This window comes from Pelophylax lessonae (assembly GCF_965119305.1).
Source record: "Pelophylax lessonae genome assembly, chromosome: 2".
Taxonomy (NCBI): Eukaryota; Metazoa; Chordata; class Amphibia; order Anura; family Ranidae; genus Pelophylax; species Pelophylax lessonae.
In genome coordinates, this window is record NC_138769.1 from 562,265,511 (window position 1) to 562,285,616 (window position 20,106).

The following is a 20,106-nucleotide window of genomic DNA, read 5'->3' on the forward strand; positions in this document are numbered from 1 at the left end:
GCGTCAATACAGGGGTTTAGTTAGCACACATTTGCAAACGCATGTGAAAGCTGCAGGGCCACGTCAAGGCTCCCTGTTACCTGCAGTCCTAACTCTAATGAATTTTAAAGAGTCTCCACAGTGGGAGCACATGCAAGCTAATGGATAGATAGGGGGCAGGTGAGCCTGGAGGTGGCCCATCCCTCCTGAAAAGGTAATTGGGGGCATAATGGAAGCCCAGCTGATAGTATTACAGCAAAGGCACCCAGTATGTCCACTCACCAGTACACATATACAACAAAGAAAATGGCCTCTGCCCCCACCTATAACTGGCCTTCATAGCAAAGAACACATGGAAGGGCAACGCACATGAAACAAACAAAGATAAAATTCCCAGTTCAATTTGCCAACCAGTCTGCTTACCAACCAAATTGGCCTGTCTAACAGTTTGCGTCAATACAGGGGTTTAGTTAGCACACATTTGCAAACGCATGTGAAAGCTGCAGGGCCACGTCAAGGCTCCCTGTTACCTGCAGTCCTAACTCTAATGAATTTTAAAGAGTCTCCACAGTGGGAGCACATGCAAGCTAATGGATAGATAGGGGGCAGGTGAGCCTGGAGGTGGCCCATCCCTCCTGAAAAGGTAATTGGGGGCATAATGGAAGCCCAGCTGATAGTATTACAGCAAAGGCACCCAGTATGTCCACTCACCAGTACACATATACAACAAAGAAAATGGCCTCTGCCCCCACCTATAACTGGCCTTCATAGCAAAGAACACATGGAAGGGCAACGCACATGAAACAAACAAAGATAAAATTCCCAGTTCAATTTGCCAACCAGTCTGCTTACCAACCAAATTGGCCTGTCTAACAGTTTGCGTCAATACAGGGGTTTAGTTGGCACACATTTGCAAACGCATGTGAAAGCTGCAGGGCCACGTCAAGGCTCCCTGTTACCTGCAGTCCTAACTCTAATGAATTTTAAAGAGTCTCCACAGTGGGAGCACATGCAAGCTAATGGATAGATAGGGGGCAGGTGAGCCTGGAGGTGGCCCATCCCTCCTGAAAAGGTAATTGGGGGCATAATGGAAGCCCAGCTGATAGTATTACAGCAAAGGCACCCAGTATGTCCACTCACCAGTACACATATACAACAAAGAAAATGGCCTCTGCCCCCACCTATAACTGGCCTTCATAGCAAAGAACACATGGAAGGGCAACGCACATGAAACAAACAAAGATAAAATTCCCAGTTCAATTTGCCAACCAGTCTGCTTACCAACCAAATTGGCCTGTCTAACAGTTTGCGTCAATACAGGGGTTTAGTTAGCACACATTTGCAAACGCATGTGAAAGCTGCAGGGCCACGTCAAGGCTCCCTGTTACCTGCAGTCCTAACTCTAATGAATTTTAAAGAGTCTCCACAGTGGGAGCACATGCAAGCTAATGGATAGATAGGGGGCAGGTGAGCCTGGAGGTGGCCCATCCCTCCTGAAAAGGTAATTGGGGGCATAATGGAAGCCCAGCTGATAGTATTACAGCAAAGGCACCCAGTATGTCCACTCACCAGTACACATATACAACAAAGAAAATGGCCTCTGCCCCCACCTATAACTGGCCTTCATAGCAAAGAACACATGGAAGGGCAACGCACATGAAACAAACAAAGATAAAATTCCCAGTTCAATTTGCCAACCAGTCTGCTTACCAACCAAATTGGCCTGTCTAACAGTTTGCGTCAATACAGGGGTTTAGTTAGCACACATTTGCAAACGCATGTGAAAGCTGCAGGGCCACGTCAAGGCTCCCTGTTACCTGCAGTCCTAACTCTAATGAATTTTAAAGAGTCTCCACAGTGGGAGCACATGCAAGCTAATGGATAGATAGGGGGCAGGTGAGCCTGGAGGTGGCCCATCCCTCCTGAAAAGGTAATTGGGGGCATAATGGAAGCCCAGCTGATAGTATTACAGCAAAGGCACCCAGTATGTCCACTCACCAGTACACATATACAACAAAAAAAATGGCCTCTGCCCCCACCTATAACTGGCCTTCATAACTGGCCTTCATAGCAAAGAACACATGGAAGGGACAGGAAGGCCTGTCTAACAGTTTGCGTCAATACAGGGGTTTAGTTAGCACACATTTGCAAACGCATGTGAAAGCTGCAGGGCCACGTCACGGCTCCCTGTTACCTGCAGTCCTAACTCTAATGCAAACTGTTAGACAGGCCAATTTGGTTGGTAAGCAGACTGGTTGGCAAATTGAACTGGGAATTTTATCTTTGTTTGTTTCATGTGCGTTGCCCTTCCATGTGTTCTTTGCTATGAAGGCCAGTTATAGGTGGGGGCAGAGGCCATTTTCTTTGTTGTATATGTGTACTGGTGAGTGGACATACTGGGTGCCTTTGCTGTAATACTATCAGCTGGGCTTCCATTATGCCCCCAATTACCTTTTCAGGAGGGATGGGCCACCTCCAGGCTCACCTGCCCCCTATCTATCCATTAGCTTGCATGTGCTCCCACTGTGGAGACTCTTTAAAATTCATTAGAGTTAGGACTGCAGGTAACAGGGAGCCTTGACGTGGCCCTGCAGCTTTCACATGCGTTTGCAAATGTGTGCTAACTAAACCCCTGTATTGACGCAAACTGTTAGACAGGCCAATTTGGTTGGTAAGCAGACTGGTTGGCAAATTGAACTGGGAATTTTATCTTTGTTTGTTTCATGTGCGTTGCCCTTCCATGTGTTCTTTGCTATGAAGGCCAGTTATAGGTGGGGGCAGAGGCCATTTTCTTTGTTGTATATGTGTACTGGTGAGTGGACATACTGGGTGCCTTTGCTGTAATACTATCAGCTGGGCTTCCATTATGCCCCCAATTACCTTTTCAGGAGGGATGGGCCACCTCCAGGCTCACCTGCCCCCTATCTATCCATTAGCTTGCATGTGCTCCCACTGTGGAGACTCTTTAAAATTCATTAGAGTTAGGACTGCAGGTAACAGGGAGCCTTGACGTGGCCCTGCAGCTTTCACATGCGTTTGCAAATGTGTGCTAACTAAACCCCTGTATTGACGCAAACTGTTAGACAGGCCAATTTGGTTGGTAAGCAGACTGGTTGGCAAATTGAACTGGGAATTTTATCTTTGTTTGTTTCATGTGCGTTGCCCTTCCATGTGTTCTTTGCTATGAAGGCCAGTTATAGGTGGGGGCAGAGGCCATTTTCTTTACTGCTTGGACCAAAACTGAGTACCTATAGCAGAGAGAGGGAGTATACCCCCTGGGACTGCCCAGAGGCATAGCTAGACTTTTTTTCTGCCTAGTGTTCTACTCCTGTAGGGGCCAGTATAACCCAGTGGTTAAGAAGATCAGGAGCTGTGTCCACCAATGAACATCAGAGAAATAGATTTCAGGGTAAGTCAAAAATCCCCTTTTTGTGGACTGAGTGTTGTCAGCCATGCCCAGCTGCAATTTGCTAAAATTCTCAAATTCTCCTATATCCTATTCTCCACAACCTAATGATTAAGGGGGTCAATTCACCAAGCTTTACCGCGTGCGTTAAAGGTATCATGTTACTAATTTGCATAAATTATCGCATTCGGTGAATAAAGTCCTATTCATTAAAAAAATATTGCAGTTAACAACAAAAACAAACAATTTGTCGGTAAATATCGTAAACAAATGTGTGGTAATCTGTTAACTCCAGCTCCCAAATGAAACCGGAACTAAAAATAGGCGCAATATTTAACACTACCCTTTTGGTGGCGGTAACCAGTGCAGTACCAGAAAGAGAGGCATATTCAAACACTCACAAAGGGGCATTCCACCCACCAAGAGCTTATTTCAACCCACAGAACACCCAAAGAAAGAGGCCTAATTCCAACCACAGAACACCCACAGGAAGGGGTACTATCACACCCACAGAAAAGAGTGCAATACTACTCTCATAAATCGGTCTAATTTCACCCATAAAGACCCCTCACGGAAAGTTGACACTAGTACACCAGCAGTGGACACACAAAAATGTGGCATTATACATCACGAATACACAAGTGCAAATGTTGTCATAGCAGCACTAGGAGAGAAAAGTGTGACTGGCACGTCACTTGTGTTGGGAACAGACGGTGCTGCAGAGAAGCAAGAGAACAATAAGAGAGAAAACAATGTGAGATCTGCTTGGTGTTATGAGACTTGTCAGCTGCTCATACCTCTGGTTTCTTCTATCCGTAGCTCATTCTCTCCTCTCTCTAGCTGCCTCTGCACCTCACTTCAAGTCCCACCTTTTAATTTTACATATCCCCTACATAATACCCTACAACGATAATTAAAGGTTTGTTTATGTGCATCCACATTATGCATGTATTGCCTAAAAAGCTGCCAAACTTTTATGAATTCCATGCTGTAATTGACCCTGTGTCATAATGCCCTATTTTGTTAACATCTTTTTTAGGAATTTAAATGTTGGTTCCAAGGAGCTTCCTGATCCCTACTTGTCTGTCCTGTTGGTGCCTGATAAAAACCGGGCCACAAAGCGCAAAACCAGTGTGAAGAAAAGAACTGCAAATCCTGAGTTCAATGAGAAGTAAGTACATCCACAATAGAATAGCCATTATTATCCAACTAATGGTTCAATTCTCACTATACTTGGTGTAGTTTTATATACACTGCTCAAAACTATTTAAGGAACACATCAGATCTCCATGGGAAAAAATATCAGGCTAATTATCTATACTGATATAGACTGGGTAATGTGTTAGGAACGAAAAGATGCCACATAGTTTGATGGAAATGAAAATAATCAACCTACAGAGGGGCTGAATTTAAAGACTCCCCGAAAATCAAATCAAAGTGAAAAAATTATGCCACAGGCTAGTCCATTTTGCTGAAATTTCATTGCAGCAACTCAAAATGGTGAAAGAAATAAAACAGCACTAACATCATATAAACAGATATATATAACAGTCCAAATAAAGTGATATAATTAATGTAAAGTGCTCTTGTGCTCCAATCTTCTTAAAAGTGCTGAAGTGCTCCGCATAAATTCATTCTGTGATGTAGCACACACCCCATTTTGTGTTCCTTCTTACCATAAACAATGGACTTAAGCTTTTCAGTTTGGGAGTCAAACAGGCTTGATTTTATATGGACTGATGGGTCACAAGGAACAGATCAAGAACTCCCCGGTAGCCTCTAATATGTTCCAGTAATCCTCAAGTGTGGAACAAAGAGAAGGAGCCAATAGTGAAGTACCGTAGGGTTGCAGTTTATTGGTGCAATAAAAATATACTTACAAATTGGTAGAAGTAAAACAGCATGTACACAGCAATAAGCTTCCGCGAATGTCGTAACCACCATGCGTTCCACGGAAACCGGAAGTGACGTTACAACTCAATACCGTAAATTATGTCAAAATGGTACTCGGTAGATTGTATGGCCCCCATGTGCTTGTATGCATGCCTGACGTCGGGACATGCTCCTAATGTGATGACAGATGTGTCCTGGGGTATTTCCTCTCAGATCTTGACAGGGCAACCTGGCAGCATCAGATGGACCAAAACATAATGTCCCAGAGGGGCTATTTAATGGTATCAATTCCTTCATTCTCCAGGAACTGGCTGTATACTCTAGCCACATGAGGCCGGGCATTGTCGTACACCAAGAGGAACCCAGGACCCACTGCACCAGCGTAGGGCTGACTATGGGTCTAAGGATTTCATCCCGATACCTAATGGCAGTCAGAGTGCCATTGTCTAGCCTGTAGAGGTCTGTGCGTCCCTCCATGGACATGCCTCCCCAGACCATCACTGACCCACCACCAAACTGGTCATGCTGAACGATATTGCAGGCAACATAACGTTTCCACCGCTTTTCCAGACCCTTTCACATTTGTCACATGTGTTCAGGATGAACCTGCTATTATCTGTGAAAAGCACAGGGCACCACTGACGGACCTGCCAATTCTGATGTTCAGTAGCAAATGCCAATTGAGCTCCACGGTGCTGGGCAGTGAGCTAAGGGCCCACTAGAGGACGGTAGGCCCTCAGGCCACCCTCATGAAGCCTTTTTTCTGATTGTTTGGCCAGTGGGCCTGCTGGAGGTCATTTTGTATTGCTCTGGCAGTGCTAATCCTGTTCCTCCTTGCACAAAGGCGCAGAGACCGGTCCTGCTGATGGGTTAAGGACCTTCTATGGCCCTGTCCAGCTCTCCTAGAGTAACTGCCTATCTCCTGGAATCTCCTCCATGCTCTTTGAGACTGTGCTGGGAGACACAGCAAACCTTCTGGCAATGGCACATATTGATGTGCCGTCCTAGAGGAGGTAGACTGCCTGTGCAACCTCTATAGGGTCCAGGTATTGCCTCATGCTACCAGTAGGGACACTGACCCTAGCCAAATGCAAAAGTAGTGAAAAACCATCAGAAAAGATGAGTAGGGAAAAATGTCAGTGGCCTCCAACTGTAAAACCATTTCTGTTTTGGAGGTTGTCTCATTGTTGACCATCTAGTGCACCTGTTGTTAATTTAATTAACACCAAAGCCGCTGATTACCAACCCCCTCTGCTACTTAACTGACCAGATCAATATCCCAGGAGTTTAATTGACTTGATGCTATACTCTGATAAAAAGCGTTCCTTTAATTTTTTTTTTGAGCCGTGTATAATGTAAGGGGGGCAGGCTCAACTGGTATGTGCAGTGGTAAACAATGCACAAGACAGAAACATCCAGGAACAGTCCAAGCAGGTTTATCATAAACTTTAATTCAGCAAGGCAGCAAACAAATGCAGCTTCAATGCAAGAGGGTCTTGTACAGCAGGTCAATAGCATAAAACAAAAAAATCTGCTCATCCGAGCCACTGAGTAAGCTCAGTCAGTTTTCAGCTATCAGGGTGCTCCATAAAGAGTTTCCTAAAACAGCTTTTGTACCTTTTTTAGTGTTCTGTAGACACTCCTTACCTCCGTACCTTTTCACACAGCAGCAGGCTCCCATGGCAAAGAGAATGTCCTAAGCACCAATCAGCTTTCACATCTGTGTTTAATACCAGAAACTATGAGTACCAATGAATAGAGGCTAATTCCCATCCAAAACTCTACAAAGTCCCCCAAGCTCCAGGGCTCAGAACAGTACCTACAAATTTTCTGAGAAAACAACAAGTTTATGTTCCATGGTCAACCCTGGAGACCCTCACCATGTGTAGGTGAGAATCCTAGGTAACACATATACACCAAAATACTTTATTGCTAAACCTTTACACAGATGTGCAAAACTCTTAGATATACTGTGCCAGTTACCAAACTCAACTGAATGAACTTTGAACAAAGTGCATAAATAAATATCAGATAAAGTCCTTGACAGCAGAAGAGGAGATATCATAGAGTACCACTCTATTTCTTTAAACCAAATACTCAAAAGTAGTGTGGACACTCTTAAAGAATGCTTTGCATGATCAAAATGGTTTGTGGTAAAGTGCGATGACCTTACTGTCTCCTTCTCATGAGTTTTGTCACTCAGACTTCATCTAAGAAAGTTGTTGAAATACTTTATCTGTGAGCAAAATGATCTGAATCTGATATAATATCAAGCAGTTGCCCTACGCTTTTGGTGCAGGTCAGCTAATGGGTTAGTTTTTGTTCAGTTGTGGACTACTGTATGTTTATTTTATGTTTGATTGATATTGTCTTTTGTTGGAAATGCTTTCTCTTGGTATACTGACAAGTCATTGATTTATGTTCATTTAGGCACTTTTATTGGAATTTGTCACACGAATTGGATGAGGGTTTTTCCGCATCCAGTTCACATGTCAGGAGATTGTGACTCATTGGAGCCAGTTCACACATCCCTGGGGTGGCTGTGCTGCAAATTGCACAGAGGTCCTGTGCATCTTTGGCTCAGTTTCAGGTCTGAATACAGCTAAAATCTCTGGCCTGATTCATCCCTGAAATGGAGAACAGGGACACACCAGACGCCTGCTGTCAGCCGCATTGGTCTGCAGTGTAAACCCAGCCTTATTGATAACTGACACGGTTTATCTTACAGTACTGCACTTCTATGCCTAATGTAAAGAAAAACAAAAACTTAGCCAAGAGTTGTGTATACTCCTGTAAATGAAGACTAAAGTGTTAGAAAACACTAAAAGGAGATGTACAGTCAAAGCAGTGCAGTTTGTTTTGCACTCCTGTGACCTGTTTTCAGCAGAGAGCGAGCTGAAGTCCATTCTCTGCTGACATCACTGAAGTCGGTCCAGGCACCTGGCGGATCCCGACTCCATGGTCTTGATAACGTGGTGCCTGGACAGACAGCCAACTCAGGCTCTCAGCGAGCCGTGACTGACTGACAGTCAGCAGCTCTCTGCTCACAGAGCTGTGAGAACCGAGCGATCGGCGGTGTTCAATCGCTCAGTTCTCAGTGTAGAGGCGCCAGGAAACCAATGCAGCATCGGACTGATGCAGCATCCAACTAGGTAAGTATAAATCAACAAAAACCCAGAAACCCATTCTTCTCTTTTAAACTGACATTTTGTGTAGACTGATGTTCCTGTTTTTTTTGCTTGTGCTGAAAAGTGGCATTTTGGATTTCTAGACTTCGATCTCCAGTATGCAGTGGTGCAGTATACAGCATGCATACAGCTGTGACTGTGTTTGCAGATGTTGTGCTGAGTGCAGGTTTATTAAAAACATTAAACAAGCATTAGGGAACATGTTTATTGACTTACCTCAATGTGTCCCTATGTATTCTGCAGAAGTGCTGTCCATAGGGTATAGAAAACCCTATATGTAGGGTCTGAGATGTACCATTGGCATGCAGATGTGGAGATTGGGCAAATTCCCATGGGCAGGAGCACTCACATAAAATGTACAGCAATATACACAGTTAAACCATTTTCTTTACAAATGAGCATGTAGTGCTTAAACACTTTCCAACAATTTATAAAAACAGAGTTGGGGGCTCGTTTACACTTTTTTTATAATCTGGCATTGGACATGCTTTTTTACTACTGACCTCTGGAAGAATTACCCCCCTTTATTGACCAGGTCATTTTTTTGCGATACGGTACTGCACTCCCTTTTTTTATTTTTTAACATAACGAAAAGTTTATTTATGTTTTAAAAGACAAGAACAAAAGAACAATAGTGATACATTCATTTCAGATTGCTAAGGATTACAGGAGACATGATAGATACCGCAGCTTAAATTCACCATCTAACATTATCACTATTAGATAAATTAGTCAAGGTAAGGGACTCATCCCTTGGTAAGGAGTACCATATCTGGATGTAGAAGAGAGGGAAGGGGAGGAGGGGGTGGGGATAGAAATACGGGGGAAAGGGGAGGAGGGGTATGGATATACGTATAGGGGAGCAAACAGGGAGAGGTGGCGAGTGGAACAACACGAGGGGAGGGGGGGGGGTTCCTTTTTTAATACTTAAATCAAACCCATTATCCTAGACAGAGAGGGGGTAGGTTCCGAACCCTACTCAAGAGTCAACCGCCTCGCTTTGACCCACGCGGCCCAGAGCTTATCAAATTTTTTGTGTTAACTTGTTAATATGTTAACTTGTAGAGAGGCAGAGCTTTATTTATGACTTCCAGTGTTGCACCGTCAATGGATGTGGCTGATACCAGTGAAGGAGGATCACCTTTCTAGCATAAAAAGCTGTATAAAAGACAAACAGTTTTTCAGATTGAGGGGTTCTAAGATATCGCAGATACCTAGTAGTAAGAGAATAGCGTCACAAGGGACCCGTATATTACCAATTAGGTTAATGTCATTGACCACTCCATTCCAGAATTCTTGCAACCGCAGACACGCCCACAGAAACGTGGAAGAAGATACCAGTATCTGTGACACACCTAGCACAAACTGCTGCTCTATTGGGGTAAATTCTTGCCAAGTGGGCCGGGAAGTAGTAAGCTCGGTGCAAAAACTTAAGCTGGGTAAATCTATCACGCGCAGAGATCACCAGGGGAAGGTATTGTTGCAGGCCCTCCTCCCAGCCATCAACCAGTGCAGGTATGTCAGCCTGCCATACTGAAAACAGCTGGGAGGTTTTAGAGGTGTCTAAGCCAACCAGTGTAGAGTAGAGGGCAGAGAGGGGCTTATCTCCATTCGGCAATCCGAGTAGATTTTCAACATCCGTCGCCTCCAATATGATAGGTTGGGGGAATTGAGCTCTAAAGGCGTGCCGTAGTTGAAAATATCGAAACAACATGCGATTAGGTAGGTTCTGCCCTCTGTTAAGGTCTGCACTGCGCTACTTTAACTGACAATTACACGGCGGTGCAACACAAATAAAATGTATGTCCCTTTTTTTTCTCCCCACAATAAGAGCTTTCTTTTGGTGGCATTTGATCACCTCTGCGGTTTTTATTTTTTGCGCTATTAAAAAAAAAAAAAAAGGCCGACAATTTTGAAAAAAAAAAAAAAACATGTCTAATAAAAAAAATCAAATTTTTTCATCAATTTAGGCCAATATGTATTCTGCTACATATTTTGGTAAAAACAAATTCCAATAAGCGTATATTGATTGGTTTGCGCAAAAATTATAGCGTCTTCAAACTATGAGATCTTTTTATTAAAATGTTATTTTCATTTTTACTAGTAATGGCAGCGATCAGCGACTTGTAGCAGGAGTGCGATATTGCAGCGGACAAATCGGACACTGACACTTTTTCGTGACCAGTGGCCCTATTACAGTGATCAGGGCTAAACAAATATGCACTGTCACTGTACTAAGAGCACTGGCTGGGAAGGGGTTAACATAAGGGGTGATCAAAGGGTTAACTGTGTGCCTCGCCTGTGCCTAGCCTGTGTATCACTGTGTGGGGAGGTGCTTTGACTTGGGGAAGGCATTGATCCTTGTTCCTGCTTTGCAGGAACACAGGATCAATACCTTTCCTACTGACAGAGCGGCAATCTGCCTTGTTTACATAGGCAGATCGCCCTTCTGCCTGTGTACTGTATAATCGGCAGGTGCCGACGGACATTGAATCTGTGGTACCCACCGCTGGGCTCCCGCTGTGTGTTTGTCACAGCTGGAGCATGTCACCAGCGGCGTGCTCTTGCCCCAGACCCGGAAGTGTCAGAACACATACTGAGTACAAGATCTGGCACAGAGCGACCGCCCTGCTGCAGTAGATATACAGTGAGCTTTCCGCAAGTGGTTAAAGCACTCTAAATGCCAATCAAAGCAGTCTTACTGTCCCGTTCACACATTGTTTGCTTTGCTTCAAAAATTATACCTCATGTCGCTTTTATGGTGCTTTAAAGAGTCTCCAAAGCCTCTATAAAAGTCTGACAAAACTCACTTACAGCACCTGCAGCTTTTGAGAGGCTTTTATTCAGCTTTAGCTTCGTTTTGTTTTGGAGGTAATGCCGGTATGAGATAACGCACACAGGGTATCTGCCAAGCTTCAATAAAGCTTCAAAAAAGCATCACCGAAGCATCAAAAACACATCAAAAAGTATGTTGAAGCGGTAGGCACTTTATTGTGTGTTGAAGTCGAAGCAAGTATAAATGAACCCTTACAGGAGGCTCCCTCTAATGTAGCCTAAAATTCTTTATGTAAGTGTCTGCATTGTGCATACATTGATATAACAGGTAAATAATGTACTTAATATATATTTTTGTGACTGCAGATTAGAGTGGGAGATTCCATTTGAGGAAGCCATCAAGAGGAAACTGGAGATATCTGTGAAAAATAGTGTGTCCTTCATGTCCAGGGAAAAGGAGCTGTTTGGAAAGGTAAAACTACTACAAAATGATACCTAGGCAAATCATTCCTTAATAAATACTTGTAGAACTAGACATCAAAGTCCATTCCACTTTTGCAGCCAAATTGGGATAACAACTTATTTATATTTGTTACATGTTCTCATGCACAAAATAAAAATTTCTGCTCATCATTAACTACATCCCATCCGCGCTACAGCCTATATACGGCTGCAGCGCGGACTCGAATTTTCGGGAGGCCGTTTTTAAACGGCCTCCCAGAAGCAGGCTCCCCGCGCGCTCCCGCGAGCGCGCATCGGGGAGAATCTGTGTCGGCCGTGTCCCTTGGACACGGCCGATCACAGATCGTGGTGAATGGCCAATCACAGCGGCCATTCACCACGTGATCGGACCATCCAATGAGAGATGATCTCATATGTAAACATATGAGATCATCTCTCATCGCCGGCGCTCCTTCCTCACACGGAGCCTGCAGTGTGAGGAAGGAGGGGGAGCCTCACAGCGCTGGGGACACAGAGACATGTAATCAGGGCACCGATCACCAGTGCCCTGATTACTGCAAGGTAAAAAAACATACACACATTGCCCCCAACAGTGCCCACAGTGCCCGCCATCAGTGTCCCCCATCAGTGCCCATAGTGCTGCCAGTCAGTGCCCATCAGTGCCTGCTCATCTAGGCACTGATGAGCACTGACTGGCAGCACTATGGGCACTGAGTGTGGGCACTGATGGTGCTGCCCACCAGTGCTCATCAGTGCCGCCCATCAGTGCTCATCAGTGCCACCCGTCAGTGTCCATCAGTGCCATCCGTCAGTGCCCATCAGTGCCGCCTCTCAGTGCCCATCAGTGACGCCCGTCAGTGGCGCCTCTCAGTGCCGCCTATCAGTGCCGCCTATCAGTGCCGCCTATCAGTGCTCATCAGTGCGGCATATTAGTACCTCCTCATCAGTGCCCATAAGTGCCACCTCATCAGTGCCCATAAGTGCCACCTCATCAGTGCCCATCAGTGCCACCTCATCAGTGCCCATCAGTGCCACCTCATCAGCGCACATCAGTGAAGGAGAAAAATTTATTTTCAAAATTTACTCGCAGAAAATAAGAAAAACTTTTTTTTTTTTTCAAAATTTTTTGTCTTTATTCTTTTTTTTTGTAAAAAATAAAAAACCCAGAGATGATTAAATACCACCAAAAGAAAGCTCTATTTGTGTGAAAAAAATGATAAAAATTTCATATGGGTACAGTGTAGCATGACCGCGCAATTGTCAGTCAAAGTGTGACAGCGCTGAAAGCTGAAAATTGGCCTGGATGGGAAGGGTGTTTAAGTGCACAGAATGCAAGTGGTTAAATGCTATCTGATAACTGTAGCCCAGAAAAATCCTACCTAGCTCTCTCTGCTTATGATAGGGATGGGGAGCTGCGTTTGCCATAATTGGAGCGGAACTCCACCCAAAAGGGAAAGCTCCTCTTGTATGCCTCCCCCCCCCCCTCTCCAAGCTGGTACCTGGTTTTGACAGGTACCCACTCCCTACTTCCAGCTCAGTTTGCCACACCCAACTGAGCCGAAATTTCGGCCCCCACTTCCGCCGCAGCCTTCTGGGACACTTCGCAGTTCCCAGAAGACTGCGGCCCATTCACAAAGCGCAGCGCGCTTCTCGCATGTTCAATAGGAAACCAACTGTGAAGCTGCAAGGCTTCACTGCTGGTTTCTCTTAGTAAGGATGGCAGTGCCAGCATCTGATAGACGATTGAAGAATCAGCTCGGATGAGGACACCCCTGGATGTCTGGACAGGCAAGTTCCCTAATATTAAAAGTCAGCTACAGTTCCACGTGTTGCAGGAAAGAAAATCACTTGGTTCCCCCATCAACACAGACAGTGCGGACAGGGAATTCCCTCGGGCAGAGCTGTCCCCATCTATAGAGCACTGATTATTGCTAGTGGCTATAACAGCCTGTTATATATTTTTTAGGCCATCCTTCTGCATTTTATGTTAATAAGAGGAAAGAATCTGTTCTAAGCCTTTCATTTGGGGACAGGCTAAGGCAACCTATACATGATTCATTTTTTGTTTTTCGTTCAACCAGCGGATTGAATGAAAACAAAATAAGGCCTGCTTCCCCCATCCACACATTTGATGTGGATGGGGCAATCACTCCTGTTATGCTATTGTACTCTGTTGGTGGAGAGCCTTCCTTGCTGGCAGAATACAATGATCAGTGTTGCCAGCTGTAGCCGGTGGCACTGATCATTCCAGAAAAACTCAACAGGCTGGTTGTACACAAGTCGGTCAATCTTTAAGGAGAGATCTAAAAAGTAATAATGTTTTTGTTTACATTTTTAGGTATGCTGTGTGAATGGGAATACGTAACACACATGCAATTTATTTTATTGTTTCAAATTTGACTGCAAAAGTGTAACTATACCTAAAATTGGCTTTTCACTAGCTAGACAGCACATATCGCACCTTGCAATCTGTGACCTTTAAGTGGCCAGATGCCACTTTTTTGATTGACAAAAAGTAAAAATTATAAATGACTTGTATGACTATTAGTTTATGAAGGGGAATATGAAAAAAATAACTTATTATTGAACTGACTGTTGGAAATACAATGACCCCCGCAGAGAACCAATATAACATATTGTCATTGCATATATACTCTTTAAAAGCTGCTGCATCCACATTTGTTGGCATAGAAACTAGTGATCGACTGATATCGTTTTTTTATTGCCGATACCGATATTTTGGTCATCGCATATCAGTATAGGCTGATATCTGCCGATTTTTTTTTTTCTGCCATATTTTTTTTTTTTACACAAGTACTCTTGTGGAGGGATCTGGGAGTCTAAAAGACCCCCAAACCCCTCCTCTGCACTTAAAAGCATTCAAAACGCGCTGGGTACCCGGAAGTGATGTCATGACATCACTTCCGGGTTTTTACATGGAGATCCGATCAGAGCCAAATGTGGCTTTGATCGGGTCTTCGGCGGCCGTGCAGGTAAGATGCCTGGTTCTCCTGGTGGGGCGGTAGACCCGGGCGAGTCACGGAAGGCGGGGGGAGGGGGGGACGTCTCCTCCCACTCCTTGTAATGACAGCCGAGCAGCTTCTCAGCCGCATCGGTTGTCATTACAAGACAGCCGACCGTTGGCTATGGACGCCGGTACCGGGGTGATGCCTCTAGCTGCAGGCATCACTCCGGTACATGCACTTTTCCGAAATATCGGCAATATCGGTAACCTCAGGGGCCAATTCCGATATATCGGGGAAAGTGCAGATTGGCAATCGATATATCGGCTTTGCAGATAATCGGTCGATCCCTATTAGAAACATACTAACCGAAGGGGAATGATGACCTTATCTCTTTACTGTTGATCTGTCACTGTCCATTCACACTCCAATTCTCTACTGCACTAGTAAAAATGACAGGCATCCTGGTTCTGCTGTATGCCAGGGCTATACAAATATCTAGGCTGGCTGAACAAGATTACACATTACTATACCTGGAAGGCTGTGTTCTAGTCGGATGTTGGTAAACTGAGTGAACGTCCTGCATATTCTACTGCAACCACACTCCATACAGCTACTCACATGGGGTGTGTGGGACAGATTACTGAATCTGTGCTGTGGCTTGTGCTCTACTCCATGTATGAAAATGTAATGGAACTTGTTGTGGATAACTGGGTGAACTGTTGCTTTAGGACTATACCTAACTATACCTATATGGCATTTATAGGTGGAGCCCTGAGCAGGTAGGGCCTACTCCTGGTATGCAATGAAAGGCTAAGTTTTTGACTAGAGTGTGTCTTTAATGCTTGTGTATCTTCTTTTTATTGCAGGTTATTATTGACCTATCTCAGGTGGACTTGTCAAAAGGAGTCAACCAATGGTAAGTGTCTAACAATATGTCGTTCTTCATGTTCTGTCAGCATTATGGTATACATAGGAAAAGCTGAGACCTTTCTTTCACTGACAAAAACTTGCAGACGTAGGTGTTGCAATTCCAGTTAAAAGTGGTTGTAAACCCTAACATATACCCAGTGAAGTCACTGGCCTCAAATGAAGCACAGAGAAAAAAACAAGTCCTCCTTCATAAGCTATACCTGTTTATCAGCAGTCTTCTCTACATCTGCTCAAATTCCAAAATTTATAAAGCTTGTCTGGGCTATCAGAAAAAAGGGAACAGAACTCAGTGAGGATAGCTCTGAGAGATGATTGATGGGAAGGGACACACACTACTTCATACAGCACACCGGAACTGAGCTGAGGCTGTCAATCAAAGGCTGTATGCTGGAGATCCCTCCCCTGTCACCTTTTTTTTCTCTTGGTGTCACGATAACTTGTCACAAGTGACTCGTGCTGATAGCAAATGAACTGGGCAGCAGACAGAAATGACACTTAGTAATCTTAATTGAGACAAGCAAACACTATAGAGGGATATACTTTTTTCATATTTATTTTCAAACACTTTAAGCTCTCATTATTTAAAGTCACATAATAAAAAATATCAAGATACATAATACATTAGGAATTAGGTGTACAGGCAACCCATGGTAAAAAAGAATAACTACCAATACTACACCAAAACCAAGTGCACAGACTTGAAGTGAATTCTAAGGAAAATGTGTTACTATAGTTTCCTGATGTATTTTTTTTCCAAACATATATCTTTACAATATAAATTTCTTGTTACGGGTAATGTTTTCACTTTATAAAGTCCAATTCCAGACTAACTAGCTCCCCTTCTAGAGAAAATCAACCGTGAAGGTTGGCCCATGCCCCAAATTGTATGCAGAAACCAAAATACAGAAAAAGTTGGGGTTTTTTTTGGCCAGTTGGCAAAGGAAAACCAAGAAACCAAATACTTAAATTTGAACAATTTATTAGGTATATAAAAGAATACAGTGTATAAATGAGGGACACCTAGATAGGAAGGAGAATTCCCTCATATATTCACCAACATATTAAAAACAGCAGCACAGAAATATATCCCTGGTAAAGGAACAATACATGCTTCACCTGATGTTGATGCAAGAAGTCTTTGTTGATATTCGGTTTGGAGGTCCCAATGAGCCAACGCGTTTCGCATCAGGCTTCGTCAGGGCCAGAGAGACCGAGCAATACCGATATTTCTTGCTGTGTGTGGAAGTATTGATAGTAGGCAGGATAATCAAGTCCCTATGGTAGCATGTATATTATGGTAACAGCTGGTGGTATAAACCAGTCTCCGTATTATTTCCTTAACTGATATGGAGCCCCCGTGTTGTAGTAGCAATCCCTCGAGTATATACCTCTGTAGAGGTTTCCCCCTCTTCGTGGCTTCAAAAGCCAAAGAAACACCGTATTGTGGCTCCTTAGCGTTTTGCCCTAGGACATAATCATCCAGCCCATATTTGGGGTCCACTTTATTGGGGGGTAAAGGACAAACCACACGGTGCAGGAATAGACTTCAGTATAGTCCAAGAGGGGGTGTGGAGACAGGATACTGAGTAGTTTAAATTACACACCGTTCACGGCCATGATATCATCATTTCATGACCATCGGGGTGACCTTTGGGGGTGATGGCTCTCTGTGTATCCTGCCATTTTCTCCCCTTCTCTTTGGAGCACCCCTGCAGATTCGGTCCGGTATGGTGATGTCACAGGGGCTCTTTGACTTCTTCTAGTGGTGGGTGGATTGTAAATGCTGCAGAGAACGGCACCATGTAATGATCACCATTCTTCCGTGAGTCCATGGCAGGGGGCAGAGCCTTGACACCCAGGGCTCACAGTAAGTAGGTTTATTGACCTTGGGCGTCATTCAGCTCAGATGGCAAGTATCACTGGACTAGTGATGGAGTGTGTATGCAGGGGACAGCACTGGAGATCATATGGGTATTGCAGCCAGAGCTGCTTTTTTTTATATTTAGGCTGCTTTGGGGGATACACTTTTTCTGTTTATGCCCAAACTGGAATTCTGCTCTCCTGTGACACCCCCTTAGTTGTATCAATCCCTGCTGCATTGGAAGATGATGGTGGTGGGCAGGATGGCAGAAGATTTTCACCGACAGAAGGGACACCTTCTCTACTGACTGTAATTTATGTTCCTTGTGCTGATTTTTCTGTTTGTAATTTTGACTGCATTTAGGCTTTAAAGTGGACCTAGTAGCAGATACATTTTTTTCCATAATTGTATTCATAGCAAGTAATGTGTAAGTGTAACAGATTTTACCTCTCACAGAGCACACAGTACTCCCCCTAAAAATAGCTTTTGTGTCCATAAGGATGGGGCCATCTTTTTCTAGGCATTATCCAGGGTCAGTATGTACTTCCTGGTGCCTAAGCAGTTCATAGCTGTGTTCACAAATGTTTGCCCTAAATCAGCCTCTATTGCTTCAATTTGTGACTTGCTGTAAACTGAGTTGTTTTGCAGTATGAATACTTGAGGAAAGGAGATTGGGAAAATCCTTCCTCCTGCTTACAGCGGACTTGGCAAAGTCACTTAACTGGGGCTAAAAGTATTTTTATAGTCCAGATTACCATTTTAGAAGCCTTCCGGAAAATCAGGTGAAGTGCAGGAATTGTGGTAGATATTGAAGGTAATCCACTGTTGGATTTCGTCATTATTTAATATGATAGACCATGCAAAAGTAGCTGGTGGAGTATGCAAATATAGGTGAACACGCCCCGAATCCTAAGTGGACACAGAGAGAGTTAGGAATTATGGTTGGGAGACATACCAGAAGCTGGCTAACCTTCAACCAATATATCACTTTTATAATAACAAATACATTCAAAAGTAGAATGGTAACCCCTGATAATGGCTATAGCAGGAGGAGATATCTCACCAACAAAGCCTCTGAGAGAAATAGGAAATGGTCAGCTACATTAACTCTTCAGCATCTAGTAAAAACTGAAATATCACTTTTGATGGTGGACTGACTCTTTAATATAGAATATTTTCTGTTTACTTTGTCTATAAGGTACAATTTTACTTGTAAAAAAAAAAAAAAGCAGGTCTATACATTTCAGGCTCTCTGCTCCAACAATGGTGGGCTGTTGTTTGTACCAACCTTCTAATAACCTCCACAATGGTTTCCTTTCTAACCAACTGGTTTCTTGGCAGGTATGAGCTGAAGAGTGACAGAACCAGCGTCTAATCATTTTCTGTGACACTGCGAAGAACGTGAGCCATGAATCCCCTCCAGGAGAAGTTACCTGCTGAATCCCGCACTGCTTCTGTCCCATCTAGTCTCCAGAGATAACAGAGGGAGAACTAAGAAACCCTTCACCGCCGGCATTTCACAAATGGACATGTCAGAGAGTGACATCCCTGGATCTTGTGGGGTCCACTATGTAGCCAATCAATAGACACTGCAAGTGTAATGAGGATCAATGCTGCATAATGACTGTGACAGTGTAAAATGATATATCTTGGCACTGTCAGCTAGTGTTGCCAGCATAACTCCCTTCCTCCACTCCTAGTGCCCGTGTCTCTGCATGGCTATATTACTGGTGGAGTAAGATATCTGCTATAGTTCAGCAAGTGCTGCTTTTATAGATGTTGAGCACACACTTGCAAAGTTAGTGTTGGCTTTTATGTAGAAGAAAGTATTAATGGACTGATACTCTTAACATTTTTTTTTCCAGAATCCTGCGTTTCAGAATCATGCTTACATTCTGGCTTGCTGCTTAGAAATTCCTCATTATACCGAGCCAAAGATGTCTATAGTTGGATTTATTTTTTTACCTTTTAAGGCCTTATGCTGTCAGCATGCCTGTTTTATACATGGTTGTTACAACCACTCCTGTACTCTTTTATTTGTCAAATATTTCAGCTTTTTTAAATGTTTAGCATCAGATTTGTGAGGTTTTTTAAGTATATGTGTGTATCTCTTGTGGCAGAAACATACTCTTTCATTTGTGGAACTTTATTCAGAAAATTAAGTTCTGCTAGATCACTTCAGGCTGGTCCCTTTTGCAGGTATATTTATGTAAAACAATAAAAATAAGTGTCTATGCTGTTTAAAATCCAGTAATAAACTGTCTCACCCTGCTCTGCACATGCTCAGTTGCTCTCCATTTTTAAGCCCTGCTGAGTTTGTAGAGGCCAATCTGCTGACATCCTTAAAGTGGAATTAAACCCTCCTATCCTTTACAGCCAAGGAAGCTGCTTCTGTTGGATCTGCAATTGCAATGGTGATCAGTTATGACACCAGCCATTTGACGGCTTGACAGAAATGTAACAGTTTTTTAAAACTGTTAAATCAATGTGTTTAGTTCTGTTTTATGATTTACTGCTGTTTAAATCGGCTCTGGGCTTCAATAAAATGGCAGCCCTTAGCAAGAAGAAACAGGAGCAATGCTGGAGGCAATTTACAGTACACACTGATTTTGGTAGCCTTATAATTATTGGGGAATGTATGTACTC

General features: G+C 43.6%; 1 protein-coding gene across 1 annotated transcript in view; it reads left to right on the forward strand.

Moving 5' to 3' along the window:
* The window catches only part of ESYT1 (extended synaptotagmin 1), a 169,797-nt gene extending 150,241 nt beyond the window's left edge, over positions 1-19,556 (forward strand). Inside the window, exons 29-32 of the mRNA XM_082246504.1 lie at positions 4,425-4,556; positions 11,608-11,713; positions 15,536-15,585; positions 18,802-19,556. Of these exons, the coding sequence (XP_082102630.1) occupies positions 4,425-4,556; positions 11,608-11,713; positions 15,536-15,585; positions 18,802-18,835 (322 nt within the window). The 3' untranslated portion in view covers positions 18,836-19,556. The remainder of the gene's footprint in view (positions 1-4,424; positions 4,557-11,607; positions 11,714-15,535; positions 15,586-18,801) is intronic.
* The last annotated feature ends 550 nt before the right edge of the window (positions 19,557-20,106 follow it).